Here is a 16,903-nt window from a genome sequence, read left to right as displayed (position 1 = left end):
GGAAGTGAGAAATTTGTTCATAAATTTTTACACTCTGATTTCAAACCAATTTCAAACCAAAATTTGTATTTTACATTCTGCAATGGAACATAATATTTTAATGAGCACTTGGATGAGTTTTTATGAATGAAAAAGGTATTTTTCATTAATCCATTTCCCGAGATACCCCTCAACAAAATGACATTGCAGAATGAAAAAAGAAACATTTACTTGAAGTAGCACGAGCCTTAATGTTTTATATGAATGTTCCTAAGTATTTATAGGGTGAAACAATTTTAACATCCTCTTATTTGATAAATAGGATGCCTACTAATAAAACACCTCTTGATTGTCTTAAATTTTTTTTTTATGAAATTAGATTGTTTTTTGATTTGTCTATCAAAGTTTTTGGATGTACTGTCTATGTTCATGTTCCATGTTGTTCAAAACTTGAACCATGTGCTATAAAATGTGTATTCTTGGGTTATTCGTCAAACAAAAAGGGGTAAAGTGTTTCGATCCTCAAATAATTTTTTTTTTTAGCATGAATGTGTCCTTTTTAGAAACAAAATCCTATTTTTTTTTTAAATTCTCTTCAGGAGACGACAAGTGAAGAAAAAGATAATTTTTTGGACATTTCTAACCCACTTTCCATCATTTTTTCCGACAATCTTGAAAATAATCACTCACCTCTAGTGCCTAGTGTTGAAAACTCTTGACCAAGGAGAGAAATACTGCAAACTGATTGTTGTGATCTGAATTCTGAGCTTCAGGTTTATACTAGGAAGAGATTTCATCTAAGGAATAAAGACTCGAATGTCAAGCCCGCACAACACCCGTTTGAAAAATCTGAGCTCTGGCTTCGAAATTTTAGGTAACCCTATCACAAGTCCAGCTTTGATTCCTCTTATTGTGTCTAATTCTTCACCTACTATTCCCGATCTTGATGTTCCTATATTAATTAGAAAAGGTGTTCGAAATTGCACTAATCATCCTATTGCAAATTATCTTTTCTACCAAAGATTGTCAAAAAAACCATAAAGCTTTCACTTCTAGGATTTCACACTTGTTTATTCCAAGGAATATATAGGAAGTGTTGGATGATCCGATTTGGAATTTAGCAGTAATGGGGGAGATGAATGCTTTAAGGAAAAGTGACACTTGGAAGATAGTTGATCTACCCAACAGCAAGAAATGAGTTGGGTGTAAATGGGTGTTTACAATAAAATGTAAAGCTGATGGAAGCATTGAAAGGTACAAGGCTAGACTGGTGGCTAAAGGCTTCACTCAGACTTATGGGATTGACTATCAAGAGACCTTTGCTCCAGTTGCTAAGATAAACTCTATCAAAATTTTGTTATCTCTTGCAGTAAATTCAGATTGGCCTCTACATCAACTTGACATTCGCATTTCTCAATGGTGATCTAGAAGAGGAGGTGTTTATGAGTCTACCACCAGAATTTGAGAAGAGACTTGGCAGTGAAAAAGTGTGCAAATTAAATCATTATATGGACTCAAACAGTCATCAAGAGCATGGTTTGAACGCTTTGGAAAGGCTGTTATTAGTTATGATTTTTTGCAGAATCAAACAGATCACACAATATTTTATAAACATTCAAAAAGGGGTAAAGTTGTTTTAATTGTTTACGTTGATGATATTATCTTAACCGGTGATAATGAAATAGAATTAGCAGACCTAAAGAGGAGACTCGCAAAAGAGTTTCAAATTAAAGATCTAGGAGCTCTCAAGTATTTCCTCGGAATGGAATTTGCAAGGTCTAAGGAAGGTATATTTGTTAATCAAAGAAAATATATTCTTGATCTCCTTGGAGAAACAGGTTTGTTGGGGTGTAAAATGGTTGAGACTCCAATTGAGCCTAACTTGAAGTTATAAGCTGCTAGTGCTCAAGAAGTAAAGAACAGGGACCTTTATTAAGGACTCGTAGGAAAATTGATTTACTTGTCTCATACGCGGCCTGATATCGCTTTCGTAGTGAGTATAGTAAGTCAGTTCATGCACTCACCGGGAGCAGAACATTTCGAGGCCGTCTATAGGATATTGAGATATTTGAAAGGAACTCCAAGAAGAGGTTTATTATTCAAGAAATATGGACATCTTCAAGTCGAAGTCTACACAGATGCAGATTGGGCAGAGAGTGTTATGGATAGGAGATCAACATCAAGTTATTGATCCTTTGTTGGTGGGAACCTAGTTACGTGGTGAAGTAAAAAACAAAATGTGGTAGCCAGAAGTAGTGTTAAAGCAAAATTCAGAGCTGTTGCCCATGAAATCTGTGAGGTAATGTGGATCAAAAGAATTCTTGAGGAATTGAAGCTTTCTTACTCAACTCCTATAAAGGTTTATTGTGACAATAAAGCTGCTATTTCTATAGCTCATAATCTTGTTTTTCATGATCGCATAAAGCATATAGAGGTGGATAAACATTTCATCAAGGAGAAAATCAACACTGGAATAATATGCATGACATATCTTCCAACAAATGAACAATTAGTTGATGTATTAACGAAGGGACTACACAAGAAACAATTTGATAACCTGACTAGCAAGCTGGCTATGAAAGATATCTACAAACCAGCTTGAGGGGGAGTGTTGGAAATCCTGTCATCATTAAAATCAAAGATATATAAATTAGGAAAAATAGGAAAGGATCATTTGTCAATTATTAGCTTTAATTAGTTTCCTTATTTTTTAATTTCTTTTTCATTAGTTTTCTTTTTATTGTAAATTCTTTCTATAAATAAGAGAGTCGTGTACCTATTCTTTTGCATAAGAAATTATTTCTTCCTCATTTTCTAAGTGTATTCGATAAGGATTTTTTTTCTTACATATAAGTAGAATAATTACCATGATAAGTAAAGCCTACCAAGTGACTCACTTAGGCTTGTTTTTGTGAACTTAGATGTTCTGGTTCTTGTGCAGAAACCACACCATATTTGTGGTGAATTAGCAATTTGCATATGTAACTATTGTGATACTATTGGTTTGTTTTCTTTTTACTAGCACATGGCTTTTAAAATTGAAATCGGCATTGATACTTTAATAGAGTGAATATATTCCATTACTTTTATGATTGAGAGATATAATGGATTTTTTGTTTTGTTTGTGTGATGATACTCTTTTAAACTTCGCCCATGGCGAGTAAACCCACCATGCTAGATAAAGGAGCTAATATAAAATATAGGCAAATTTTATGTATGAATCCATCAAACTTTTGTACTAATGATAAGTTATTTTCCGGAAGAAACATGTTATAGGCTCCGACTATAATATTTTGATAAGGATCACTATATCTTTATGAGAACTTAGGTATAATGTTAAATATACAAGAGTTTTTACACCCTAGGTTAGATAAGTACATATATTATAGAAAAGTGTATTTAATGTTGGACTTTTAATTACTTTGAATGACTTTTGTGTATATGTATTCAATCTAGACTGTTATAAACTTTATAGAAATCTAGTGGTATCCAAATTAGATTTTTATAAAGTTTTAAAAAGTCATGCGGTATTCAAACTTGACTTTTTAAAATTCTATGAAAATCTTTTGGTATCCAAAGTTTCAATAGATTTTCATGGATTCTTTTAGAAATACTTGGATATAAATTTAACCAATAAGAGTTCTCGAAAACATTTGGTATAATTTTAAAAATAAAATAAAAAGTCTTCTCCTCACTCTTGAGATTTCTATAGACTTCAAATCGCTTTAATTTTTTACAAATAAGTCCTTTCTCTTTTCGCTTCTCGATTTTGATTATTTCTTTGATCATAAAGGTCTCGTCCTTGTTCAACCTCTCGGCGGCCTGCATCAACCTCTCAGCATGCATTTCATGCAAAGCTGAGAGTCCTTTGAAATGTCATTCTCCGACATTATAATGACAAAAGAATGGATCGGAACGACTGTAACTGAACAGCAGCCGCTTGCAGCCTTTTCTCTAGCGGTGGCTCACGGCTGTAGGCGGAGATTTTTTCTTTGGTTGCTCGTGATGGGAAACAATGAGTGTCATCCGGAGAAGCCCGCGGGGCGTCGGAAAGGAGGAAAACAAATAGAAAAATTGTTTGAGCAGGTCGGTGATGCTTCTGTTGGCTACTTACGAGCAGGTTGAAGTCCAAGTCGATTTGGACGGCGGCGCTGTGCGTAGAGGGAAGAGAAATTGAGACGTTAGGTTTTAATATAAAATATATATTAATAAATCAAATTAATTCTCAACTTAATTAATAGATAGTTTAATAAAGTCTAATGAAATTCGATCCTAAAAATATTTTATAAAATTTATTAAATTTTAAAAATTCCTAAATAAATTTTATTTATTTATATTTATTTATTTATTTATTTTAATATTATTATTACTAATCAATTTATAATATTATTATTAATTTTATTACTAATCAAATTTATCAATTCAATATTTTATTAAAAGTTTGATCAAATTAAAGTGTTGACCAACATTTCATGATAATTTGGATCAAAATTATAAATAAAAATATTTAAAATTATTATAATATTTTTGGATTTAAAATTATATTATTAAAGTTTTTTTTAAAGTAAGACGTTATCTTCTCTTTGTTTTTAGCCAAAACAAGAAAATGGTATAAAAAGTTGAATTTTTTTTATGGACAAGTATGCTATTTATTATTTTATTAAAAAAATAAATTTAATTAGATATTTTAGATTTTATTTGAAAATAAATATCGTGTGAGACCGTGACCACTGGGATGGGATCCTCTGGTCCGCAAAGGCTGGACCAGTCGCATTGGTGGGGGGCGACCCTCACCTATTAACAGGTGGGGGTCATTGTCTCCCATCAATCCCCTTTCCTGGTCCAGTGGACCAGGAAATCTAGACCTCATCCCATGGTTGCTTACGATTTTCTAAGATTGAATACACTCTTATAAATCCACAAGTTTCTATGAAATTTAAAAATGTCTATAAAAGTCTTGCAAAAAAAGTTTATAGAACTCCATGGAATTCTTTTCACAACTATATGAGATTCTATAAATGTCAATAAAAATCTATTAACTCCATAAAAGTCTATTATTAAAAAAAAGTCAATGAAAGTCATTCAATCTCTTGATTGAATACACTCCCGTAATTGTCTTAGATTTGGAATATGGAATGTAGAAATGTTCATTGGTAAAGTCATGGAAATAGTAGATATTATGATTAGGAGAAGAATTAATATTTTATGTATATAAAAGGCAAAATGGATAGGGGATAGGGGATAGGGGAGAAGGCTATATAAGAAAGAGTAAAACAAGAAATAAAGTAAGAATTGTTGTAGATAGTTTGTTAAAGGACAAAATAGTAGGACTAAGTAGGAAGGGAGATAAGGTTAAAGCTCTCAAGATAGTGGTAGTAAAAGAAACTATTAATATAATCAACATATATGTACCTCAATTAGGATTAAATGCATACACTAAATATAAGTTTTGGAAAGATATAGATGAGATAGTACAAAAAAGTTCGACAAATGAATAATTTTAGTAGGAAGATATCTAAATGAGTATGTAGGAGCAAAATGAGGAATTTGATAGGATGCATGAGGGTTATGGTTTTAAAACAAGAAACGAAGAAGGAAACGGATTTCCTTGTAATATATGAGTTTATAATAGCTAATATTTTTTTAAGAAAATAGAAGAACACTTTTCACATTCAAAAGTTGGAACAATAAGTTGCAAATTGACTTTTTTTATGGTCAGAAAGAGAGAAAAATTTGTAAAGATTACAAAGTCATCCCTAGAGAAAACTTAATCATCCAATATAGATTAGTGATGTTAGATACATGCCTAAAAAATAATATTAGTGAAAAGGAAAATGTGCATTGCTCCAAGGATTAAGCGTTGGAAGTTAAAGGATGAAAATCAAACTTTAGGAGAGGGTAAGGGAAAATGATGAATCAAAGCCAAGAATGAGGAAGTATAAATAATACATGTCGAATTAGGAGAAAGAAGTAATACATGTGAGGATGGATTAGGAGAATTTCAAGAGATACATTTTAGATGATATGAACATATACTTAGGTGCTCAATAAATGTCTCTGTAAGATGAGGTAAAAACATGATAAATATGCTCATTAATCGAGGAAGAGGGAGACTAAAGAAGATTTGATTAGCAATTATAAAATGGGATAAAATTTATTTAAATATAAATGAGGATATAGTCATGGAATAAAATCTCGAGTTGTTTCTTCTAATACAAGCGAAACATCTCGTTCTGCCCGTGGACCAACATCAGCATAAGAACGCCTTCGGTGCCGGTGCACCAGGACGTGTTCGGATGGTTCGCGTGGACCCGACGATGAGTTTAGATGCGTTGCCTGCCGAGTCTAGACGCATATAGTTTTTTCATTAATTAAAACTTGATAAAATTATTCCATTAATTTAATATATATATATATATATATTATATAGTTTTTTAAAACATATTTAGATTAAATTTTGTATTTTTGTTAATATATTTTATATTTTAAAAAATATCGAAACTATATCAATACGACATGATACAATACCGAAGCCTCGACACGACTCGAGATTTTAAACCTTCAATATAATAGAGGATAAAATCTAAGTGTAGGAGGATCTATATTACAAATTCTACTTAGTGGGATAAAGACTTGGATGTTGTTGTTGATGGCATGAGATAAAATTTCATGCAGTCGTCACGGGCAAAATTTTTCATTCCGCCCATGGATCGATACTGACAGTCGCAGCAGTAGGTGTGACATCACAATGCCCTCTATGAGGATGTGAAGGCGACCAAGACCTTGCGACGTCACAGAGGAAGTTGCAAGGTTGCTACATCCTTTTTTTAATTTTATTTTTAATTTAAATTCTTTCCTTGTTCCTGGCTCTCTTATTTTTTTCTCTTTATTTGTTTAATTTTTTCCCTCCTTTTTCAGTCCAAGAGAGGAAAAAAACGAGGGTTAATTTTTTTCCATTAGTTTTTCCCCCCATCCATCCCTACTTTGTCCTTCGTTAATTTTTTTTCTCCTTCCTCCACGAGTGTAAATAGGAAGGAAAAAACCTCGTTACCTCTAAAGAATAGTTACTTTTTTTCCTTTTCATCCATCTATGAGATACAACAACAATAACAAGTCTTATCCTACTAGGTGAGGTCGGTTATCCATCCAAGAGATAGACTAAGAAAAAAAAATTCATTTGGAAGGATGATTATTTTTTTTTACCTCCGTCTGGTCATAAGTAAATAGAGAAAAATAAACCTCTTTAAGATTAAGAAAACAGATTGTTAGGAAAAATTAAAAAAAATATAATATAATTTCTAAATTTATAAAATATTCTACTTAAATTAAATTTATATATATATATATATATATAGTTAAATTTTAAAATGATCAAAATAAATTCAAATTAAATTCAATTTAAGACTTCAATTAACCCTAAATTGATTTTTACTCAATAAGTATCAAACATTTTCCACATAATATCAGAACTTGAATTTAACATTCAACATCTCAAATATAGTTCAATAATAAGCATTTATAACAATCAAATATTAATGACACGATATGATACCGAAATCTTATTGATCTAGTCAAAAATCAAAACTTTGGTACGACTCGAAATTTTAAACTTGGTTGATGGTATTCTTTTGAAATCATTTCTGAAACATGTCTTATGTTTATGAAAATGTCAACTTTGGTAGTTTTTTTTGTTAAGCTAAAAAAAGTTTAAGTAATTAGGTAGCCTTGTTGAATCCTTGAGAATGTTTTTCACCTGTTAACATCGAAAAAACTTTGGCACATAATGATGTTTTAATGATCTTTAGGTATTATGCTATCTTGTTTAACTATACTTTGCAGGAACTGAGAAATTTCGGCAAAGCTTATTAACTATTGGCTACAAATTTGTTGATAATTTGTTCATTGCTCATGCATCCTTATTGTACTCTGCTAACTGTAACTATGTCGATGGGCAAATTGAGTGCTTGTTTTGTACGTCTTTGTTTCTATTCACATCATTCAACCCGTGGATTCCCTTCTAACAGGTTTACATTTTTCTGCAGATTTTTTTTCTTCAAGGGAGGTTTATATTTGGACCTGATGCAAGATCAGTGTTTCTCACAATGTTCCTGATTGTTGCTCCTGTTTCCATCTTCTGTGCATTTGTTGCTAGGAAACTAACAGATGTTTTTTCTGATTCCCTGGGTATACCTGTAATGGTAATAGCTATTGTCTTCACTTTATATGTAAGTATCCTTATCTTTGCATTTAAGTTCCAAGATTTATCTGGATTATTTATTCAGGTTGTCATTTTTCAGAAAACATGTAAAGTATTGCTTGCCATTTTTCTTGAGGTTAATCTATCTAGTGATAAATATTGCATGAATGCGTGAGATTACTATCATGCTAGTGTTAAAGTAGTAATTATTACAGTAAATGTTATCTGTCTATTTCAGCTAAATCAATCTCTTTGATTGAAATTTAGGGCAAAGAAAAAGTAATAGTCATCTACGAAGAGGTGGCAAGAATATAGCAGTATTAAACAAGGTTTAAAATATCAAGATGTGCCGCCGAGTACAGGCGAAATAAATATCCTGTTTTGCTTGTTGACCGAAATCGGCACACCCAAGGTATTGCGGCCGGGAGGCCATGCGAGTCCTCGCAACCGCTGCGGAGGCCACGCGATGGCCTCGTGGCCGTTGCGGAGGCCTCGTGGCCGCTGTGGAGGCCTCGCGGCCGATGCGGAGGCCTCATGAGGATCTCACAGCCGCCACGGGAGGCCTCGCAAGGATCTCGCAGCAGCCGTGGAGGCCTCATGGCCGCTGTAGATGCCACAAGCGGATCTCGCGATCGCCGTGGAGGCCACACGCGGACCTCATGCCCATCGCAGATGCCATGCACGGTGCTCACGTTGGCTGGCGGCGCAAAACATGGAGTCAACTTAGCTTTTAATTAAAAAAACTCAGGTTAATAATTTCAATCAACTCCTAACTATAGTTGAGATAATTTAAATAACCTTAATTAAATTTGAATAAAATTATTCTATTAATTTAATATATATTTTATTATTTTAATATTTAGATTAATTTTTTATTTTTAGTTTATATATTTTATATTTTAAAAATATTGAAACCATACCGGCACAACACGATACGTTACCAAAATCGTATCGTTCCGGTTTAGGACTGAAATCTTGGCACGGGTTGAGATTTTAAATTTTGGTATTAAATATATGCAAAATATAGGATAAACGTTTAAAGTGCTATCACAATTGAGACACTGAGAATGCAGTGACAGCTCAAACTCGGATGCAATCATCTGATGGTATTGATCAGATTATAACCAATGCAAACTCACATAATGTGATACTATATAACCATGATACTTATACAATGTAAATTATGCAACCTTATCTTAGTATATTATTGGGACCCAACTCATTGTATTAAATATGACACTGCATTTTATATCAATGGCTATAACTTATCATCATTATTACTTACATCTCACCACAACACACTTCATGCTACATGCACTATTCTATCAGATAATAGGACCTGTGGCTCTCTCTACACTACTGATACTACAGAGAGGTGCATGCCATCTCAAGCATCGGTAGCTTTCGTCCATATATTGCTATACACACTATTCTATCACAAGGTAAATGAGAGTATAAGACCATACTTTCTATACTGACTATGATACTTCTCAAGCATTGGTACAACTATTGACATTATAACATCTCGAAAGAGTTGTCTTAACAAGATGAACTTTAGTTGTATGCTAATCATAATGCTGAAAGGCTTAGTATAGCTTCTCATTATAATAATCTATTAAGGTCTATAAGGTAGAGTTGCTGTAGACACATACTCAAAATGTATGACATGGCACCTATGTTTGTAAACCATTTGTAGGTATAAACAATAATATCATATTAAAGTGTAGATAGATCATCTGTTTTATGTCATGTAAACATCAATGTGATAACAAATGAGCATGTAGTATATCTACATGTCAAAATGAACTCTATCAACATCAATATTATAACACAATATCCAATTAAATCATAACAAAGCTTTATGAGCATTATTTGTTTGATCGGAGGATTTATTTGATTATTAGTTTTCATCACTTAATCACTTGCATTTTTAATCAATGATTGCTTAGGAACCTCATCATACAATTTCGGTTGTTTTAAGGATTTCTCTTGTAGGTTGATGAGATGGTGGGTTAGTTTGGTGCACCACTTGTGCAGTGTGCCCAGGCCTAACAACTTAGTCAAGTTTGGATTGTGAAGATTTGAATTTTAGGTGTTGCAAAGACGATGGAGCATTCTAGAGCCTAGGAGATGCCATAAATGCATTTGGAGCTTAAGAATGCCCAAAGGCTTTTAAAGAAGAGGGTCATCTTCTCAGGGAGAGCTTTTGGTATTTAGGAGTGTTAAAAATGAGTTTTTTTTCTTCTTAACTTTTTCTCTATTGATGTTGAGAAAGGATTCTATGGTAGATTAAGAGAGAAAATGTGCAAGGTGGAGACATTAACTTGTGCAATTTTCATTTTACTTTTCTCTCCTATTATAGATACCGGACTCACTCTATGAACATAGACTTATGCAAACCACTAAATTGTTTTTCTTCTTTATTGTGTTTTAAGCTATTCTATCAAAGGAGATGAAGATTCCATCGTGGTTGGTGGTGGAAGTCATACTGCAACATAGAGGCACAAATTTAAATCTACAAATGGATTGGTTGAGGTGATAGGTTCTTGCAAGTGGTGCTAGAGCCTGCAACTATATTTAGTGGTGTTAGAGATGCTTGTGATTAAGAGAAATGGTACATTAGTCAAAGTTGTTGGATCTAGAGCTTTATTCCAGAGGGAGTTAACACAATTGATGTAAGGCAAGGACTTTAGTGAGGATTGGAGGATTGACTTTAGTTTGGATTGAAGGATTTTTTTAATGTGAGCTTTAGTTTCTTTTGTGGCTATTGAGAATATTAGACATATTGATTAAACTGGGATAGTTTGTTTGGCAGAGAAAAAGACAAGCTATCACATATTAGAGAGAGCATTTGGAAGATAAGGGAAAGAAAAATAATTAATATGATCACATTATGTTTTGCAGATAGCATAGCTAATGAGACCGTAACATAGCATACATAGATTGGATGAATGCTACAATACAAGTTGTAGGCGCAGCGAGGACCGGCAAGAGGGGGGTGAATAGCCTGCAAATGAAACTATACCCTCCTCAAGCAATTTCAACTCTAAAATAAATGCAACTATATTGAGAATAAAATAATCAGATAAATAGACACACAAATTTAACCTGGTTACAACCAAGAGGGTTGTTAATCCAGGACGATGAAAGGCTCAGTAAGAAAACTCCTTCTCTGAAGGCGGAGAAGCCTTTTACACTTTGAAAGCACAGAAGTTGCAGAAGATGAATTACAGAGTTGGTTTTTTGTATGAAATCGTTCACTATTTCGTTGTACTGTAAAGCTGCTCGAGACCCTCTTTATATAGGGGTTCTAGAGCTTATCGGATGACCTGATCTTCGGGATCAGGTTTTGACTCGAGAGGGATCGGTCGACCGATCCCCAGGTTCGGTCGATCGAACCTGCTGTACCTGCCCAGTCTTCTGTCCAGGTGCAGTCTCTGTGGATCGAGCTTAGGTTCAGTCGACCGATCCTTTTGTTCGGTCGACCAATCGGCCAACGGTCTCCAGCTGAGTTGGCCCGATCAAACTGCTTGACTTGGTCTCTGGATAAACTTGGGTTCGGTCGACCGATCAGTAGGTTCGGTCGACCGATCAACTTCACCAACGGTTAGCTTCTGACGTGGCATTCGACGTGTCTGCTGCGGTTGGCTTCGGTTAATGAAGGGTTCAGTCGACCGATCAATAGGTTCGGTCGACCGAACCGTTGACAAGTCAACTCCAGTTGACTTGCTCCGATTCGGCTCCTTGGGTTATTGCGGCCACCCGGAATAGGGCTCACCCGAACCCAGTTCCCGGCCTTCTCCTCGAGTAGGCTTCCGTCCGGTTTCTCGTCCCTCGAACGCCGCGCACGTTCTTCTCGCTCCACCGGAGTACTCTTCCGCAGCTCTCTCGTCCTTCGGACGCACCGAGCCCGTCGGCTCCCTTCCCTTGCCGTCCTTCTCGCTAGCTGCGTCTTCCGCTCGACTTCCTATGCTCCTAAGTTCCTGCACACTCAGACACAGGTTCAGACAAAACGCAGGACCTAACTAACTTGGTTGATCACATCAAAACTACCACGGGGTCCAACAATCTCCCCCTTTTTGATGTACATCAACCCAAGTTCAAGTTAGGGTAAAACAAACACAAAAAGTAATTTTAAAGAAAAATTACTAAACTAGCATATTAAGCATAAGTTTTGCAATAAATAAAATTGCAACACTATTTAGAAAAAAATATTAAAAATTTAAACTTTCTTTTTAAATTTCCTAACTCCCCTTACTTTTCTCTTCCCCTTTGATCACAGCAAAAACGGGGGCAAACAAGTTACCGAAGTTGAATTAGGTTTAACTTAAACAAAATTTCTAAGTGTTAAAAAAAATTAAAGAGTTCAAAGGAAACATTTCTAAGTTTAAAATTTCAAGAAACAATTTTTCTAGGAGAAAAAAAAATTTAAAGAGTTCCTAAGGATATGTTTAAAAACTTTTTAAAGCATTGTTTAATTCTAATATTAATGCTTTTATCAGAAGGTTAATTAAACATTTTTATTTCGATATTTCGGCTTCCAGGTCGTGGCGTGGCACTAGGCCTTCTTGGTTATTGGAGCAACAATCACTTCCTTAGACAAAGCTTCCATAAAGAAACTCAAAGTTTAATTTAAAAAAAAAAATTAATCAAGTACAGATTTTGGAACCCAGTAAAGGTTCCTTCCTACGGGATTCTTTAAAAACATAGCGGGTATATAACTTTTAGGAATTTTCCTAAGTTGACCCTGATGTTGTTTAATGTACCAATTCAATTTTCCATAAATTCTAACTTTTGATTTTGGAAATCTATTTAAGCATGCATCAATTTTTAATTTTTCAATTTCTAATTTTAATTTATCATTTTCTGATTTTAGATGATCATACATTTCTAACGGGCATGCTTTTGAAAGGTTTAACTTTAGTTCAGCATTCTCTTTTTCTAATTGATCTAACTCTCTAGAAAGAGACTTGATAAATTTAAAAGATTGAGTTGGGGTTAGATTGCGTACCTTACTTACCTGGTCTGGTGACGCTTCCCCTTCACTGCTGCTTTCTTCTTCTGATGCTCCTCCCCCTTCATCAATGCTCATTTCTGAGCTAGATGTTTCTTCTAGCTGATGGTTGACCATCAGTGCTAGTCCCGAGAATTCTTCGACTTCTGACTCGGAGGATGAAGAGTCGTCCCATGTCGCCTTCAGATTTTTGTGCTTGGAGGAATTTGGTTTCTTGTACTTGGTCTTTGTCTTCTCCTTTTGCTTGCACTTCAATTTGGGGCAGTCATCCTTGATGTGCCCCTCTTCGTTGTAGTTGTAGCAACGAATCGTCCTTTTCTTTCGTTGATGCCTCTGCGAGCTAAACTTATTAGTATTAAAAAATTTATTGAAGCGTGTTACCAGAAGTGCAGCTTCTGATTCGTCGACCGAGGCTTTGGAGTCAGAACTGTTCATTTTTGCCTTTAAGGCAATGTTTTGACTGGACTTCTCTACTCCATTGGACTCTGAAACTCGAAATTCGTGAAGTTCAAAAGTGGAAAATAATTGTTCTAAAGTACTTACCTCGAGGTCCTTAGAGATGTAGTATGCATCTAGTAAGGAGGCCCACTCTGGAGTTCTGGGGAAGGCATTGAGAGCATACCGGATAGAGTCCCGGTTCGTTACCTCTTCTCCAAGATTGGTTAGTTGCGTGATCAGCTCTTTGATCCTTGCTTGGAGTTGCGCTACCTTCTCGCCTTGGTTCATCCGGAGGTTCGTCAACTGGTTCCGGAGGATGTCGCGCCTAGCTAGTTTCGCTTCGGATGTACCTTCGTGAAGCTCTAGGAATTTCTCCCAGAGATCTTTCGCGGAGTTGTAACTTCCGATCCGGCTTACCTCCTGAGGTGGCAGAACGCTGAGGAGGTGGAATTCCGTTTTTCCGTTGGCGACGAAGTCGGCTTGCTCCTTGCTCCACGTGTTTTCTTCTTTGTCTTTAGGAGCTTCAAAACCATATTTCATAGTAATTAAAATATCAAAATCTGTTTTAAAGAATACCTCTATTTTTCGCTTCCATGTAGCGAAATCTCCGTCGAACTTCGGGGGATGGATGTTCGCCCCGACCATTGTTCTGATCTTTGTGCTTCAGATGGCGGTTAGTCCCTCTGAGGCTGTTGGGCTCTGATACCACTTGTAGGCGCAGCGAGGACCGGCAAGAGGGGGGTGAATTGCCTGCAAATGAAACTATACCCTCCTCAAGCAATTTCAACTCTAAAATAAATGCAACTATATTGAGAATAAAATAATCAGATAAATAGACACAAATTTAACCTGGTTACAACCAAGAGGGTTGTTAATCCAGGACAATGAAAGGCTCAGTAAGAAAACTCCTTCTCTGAAGGCGGAGAAGCCTTTTACACTTTGAAAGCACAGAAGTTGCAGAAGATGAATTACAGAGTTGGTTTTTTGTATGAAATCGTTCACTATTTCGTTGTACTGTAAAGCTGCTCGAGACCCTCTTTATATAGGGGTTCTAGAGCTTATCGGATGACCTGATCTTCGGGATCAGGTTTTGACTCGAGAGGGATCGGTCGACCAATCCCCAAGTTCGGTCGACCGAACCTGCTGTACCTGCCCAGTCTTCTGTCCAGGTGTAGTCTCTGTGGATCGAGCTTAGGTTCGGTCGACCGATCCTTTTGTTCGGTCGACCGATCGGCCAACGGTCTCTAGCTAAGTTGGCCCGATCAAACTGCTCGACTTGGTCTCTGGATAAACTTGGGTTCAGTCGACCGATCAACTTCACCAATGGTCAGCTTCTGACGTGGCATTCGACGTGTTTGCTGCGGTTGACTTCGGTTAATGAAGGGTTCGGTCGACCGATCAATAGGTTCAGTCGATCGAACCGTTGACAAGTCAACTCCAATTGACTTGCTCTAGTTCGGCTCCTTGGGTGATTGCGGCCACCCGGAATAGGGCTCACCCGAACCCAGTTCCCGGCCTTCTCCTCGAGCAGGCTTCCGTCCGGCTTCTCGTCCCTCGAACGTCGCGCACGTTCTTCTCGCTCCACCGGAGTACTCTTCCGTAGCTCTCTCGTCCTTCGGACGCACCGAGCCCGTCGGCTCCCTTCCCGTGCCGTCCTTCTCGCTAGCTGCGTCTTCCGCTCGACTTCCTGTGCTCTTAAGTTCCTACACACTCAGACACAGGGTTCAGACAAAACGCAGGACCTAACTAACTTGGTTGATCACATCAAAACTACCACGGGTCCAACACAAGTGGTGTCATTACTTAGATTCATCTCAAAAGATGGTTGTACAAGCTACACAAGGTAAGCGACTGAGACTCGATGCATTTAAATGCACTTCAAGACTTTGTGGATAAGGTGTCCAAAGTTAGGGAGAAGTCTCAGATGTGATTTGGTAGAGATATTCAATACTTCACTATTTAATTTATTTGATCTTTTTGTGAACTCTTTTAGCTGGTTTGAATGGTGAGGTGACTTTATAGAGCTAATGAGTGAAAGTATTGCATATATTGCTTGAAAGGAGGGCATACTGGCCTAACTCTGAATGAGAGTGTACAAATTACTTACAGTGGTTGTAGGAAGGAACATTTAAACAAGCAAAGATCTCAACACTATATTATATAAATCCACACTAGGGTGTAGTAAAAGTTCTTCCTTGGGGGAGGGTTTTTAATCTTCGAAAAGGAAAGCTTTTTACTAGTTCTTCATCGATGCTGAGAGAGGATCTAGTATAGATTGAAAGGGATATTGTGCAAGGTATGAACATTGATTTGCTTAACTTTGATCACACTTTCCTTTAATACTATATAGATTTGGATTCTCTTTGTAAATGTCAACTTATACCGAATCATGTTAAATTGCTTTTGTCTTTTCTTTGTATTTTTGTACTATTCTAATAATGGAGATGAAAATATCACCATGTACTCTTGTGACGGAGTTCATTGTTAATTCTAGGGGCTCAGTTCTAGAGGATCTAGATTTGGATCTGCAATGATGATTGTCAAAATCACCATCCCTGTTGGGATCCAATAGCCAAAAGGTCTAGGCATTGCCGTATTTATGGGTGAAAATGGAGTCATTATGAAACTTAAAAAAAGAGAATAATCAAATATTTCATGCATGAATGATCAATTATATTTTTCTTTTGAGAGGACAGAAAGACTATGGCTAGAACCTTGACATATATAAACATATAAATACATGTATGTGGAAGCAAGTAAGGTTTAAAATTTCAATCCGTGTTTAGGTTTCGGCCCTAGATCGGAACGATACGGTTTCGGTACTGTATCATGTCGTGTCGATATAGTTTCAGTATTTTTTAAATATAAATATATTAATTTAAAAATAAAATATTTAACATAAATATTTAAAAAATAAACAATATAAATAAATAAAAATTTTATTATAAAATTTAAATTAAAATAAATGAAATATAAAATTAATTAGATAATTTTATTAGGGCTTAATAAAGCCTCTTTAGATTATTCTCATCATAGCTAGGAGTTGATTAAAATAATTAACCTAAGTTTTAATTAAAAAAAATCCAAAATCCGACACTACTTGCGAGTTCGCACGACTCCGGTGTTGCTGCGGGGTCATGCGATCCCTTAGCAGCTGCCGCAGGGGTTATGCGACTCCTCCGACACGACCGCGGGGGTCGCGCGACCCTTTCGCTGTCGTGGGGTTGCGCAATGTCTCTGCGGCGGCCGTGGAGGGGTTATGTGACCCCTTCGCT

At 36.0% G+C, this 16,903-nt stretch overlaps 1 protein-coding gene across 3 annotated transcripts in view; it reads left to right on the top strand.

The window, feature by feature from the left end:
* LOC122019713 (probable protein S-acyltransferase 7) overlaps positions 1 to 16,903 on the top strand; it is a 30,514-nt gene that overhangs the window by 4,015 nt on the left and 9,596 nt on the right. The window contains exons 2-3 of one of the 3 annotated variants that reach the window (XM_042577187.1): positions 753 to 853; positions 8,022 to 8,204. In XM_042577187.1, the coding sequence (XP_042433121.1) occupies positions 8,082 to 8,204 (123 nt within the window). In that variant the 5' untranslated portion in view covers positions 753 to 853; positions 8,022 to 8,081. Of the gene's footprint in view, positions 1 to 752; positions 854 to 8,021; positions 8,205 to 16,903 lie in introns of those variants that run through there. The other 2 variants (XM_042577186.1, XM_042577188.1) reach the window with 2 other exon arrangements.

The sequence above is a fragment of the Zingiber officinale genome, chromosome 9A (genome assembly GCF_018446385.1).
Source record: "Zingiber officinale cultivar Zhangliang chromosome 9A, Zo_v1.1, whole genome shotgun sequence".
Lineage (NCBI taxonomy): Eukaryota > Viridiplantae > Streptophyta > Magnoliopsida > Zingiberales > Zingiberaceae > Zingiber > Zingiber officinale.
Note: the sequence above shows the minus strand (reverse complement) of the source record. Positions and strands in the feature narration are given on the sequence as shown.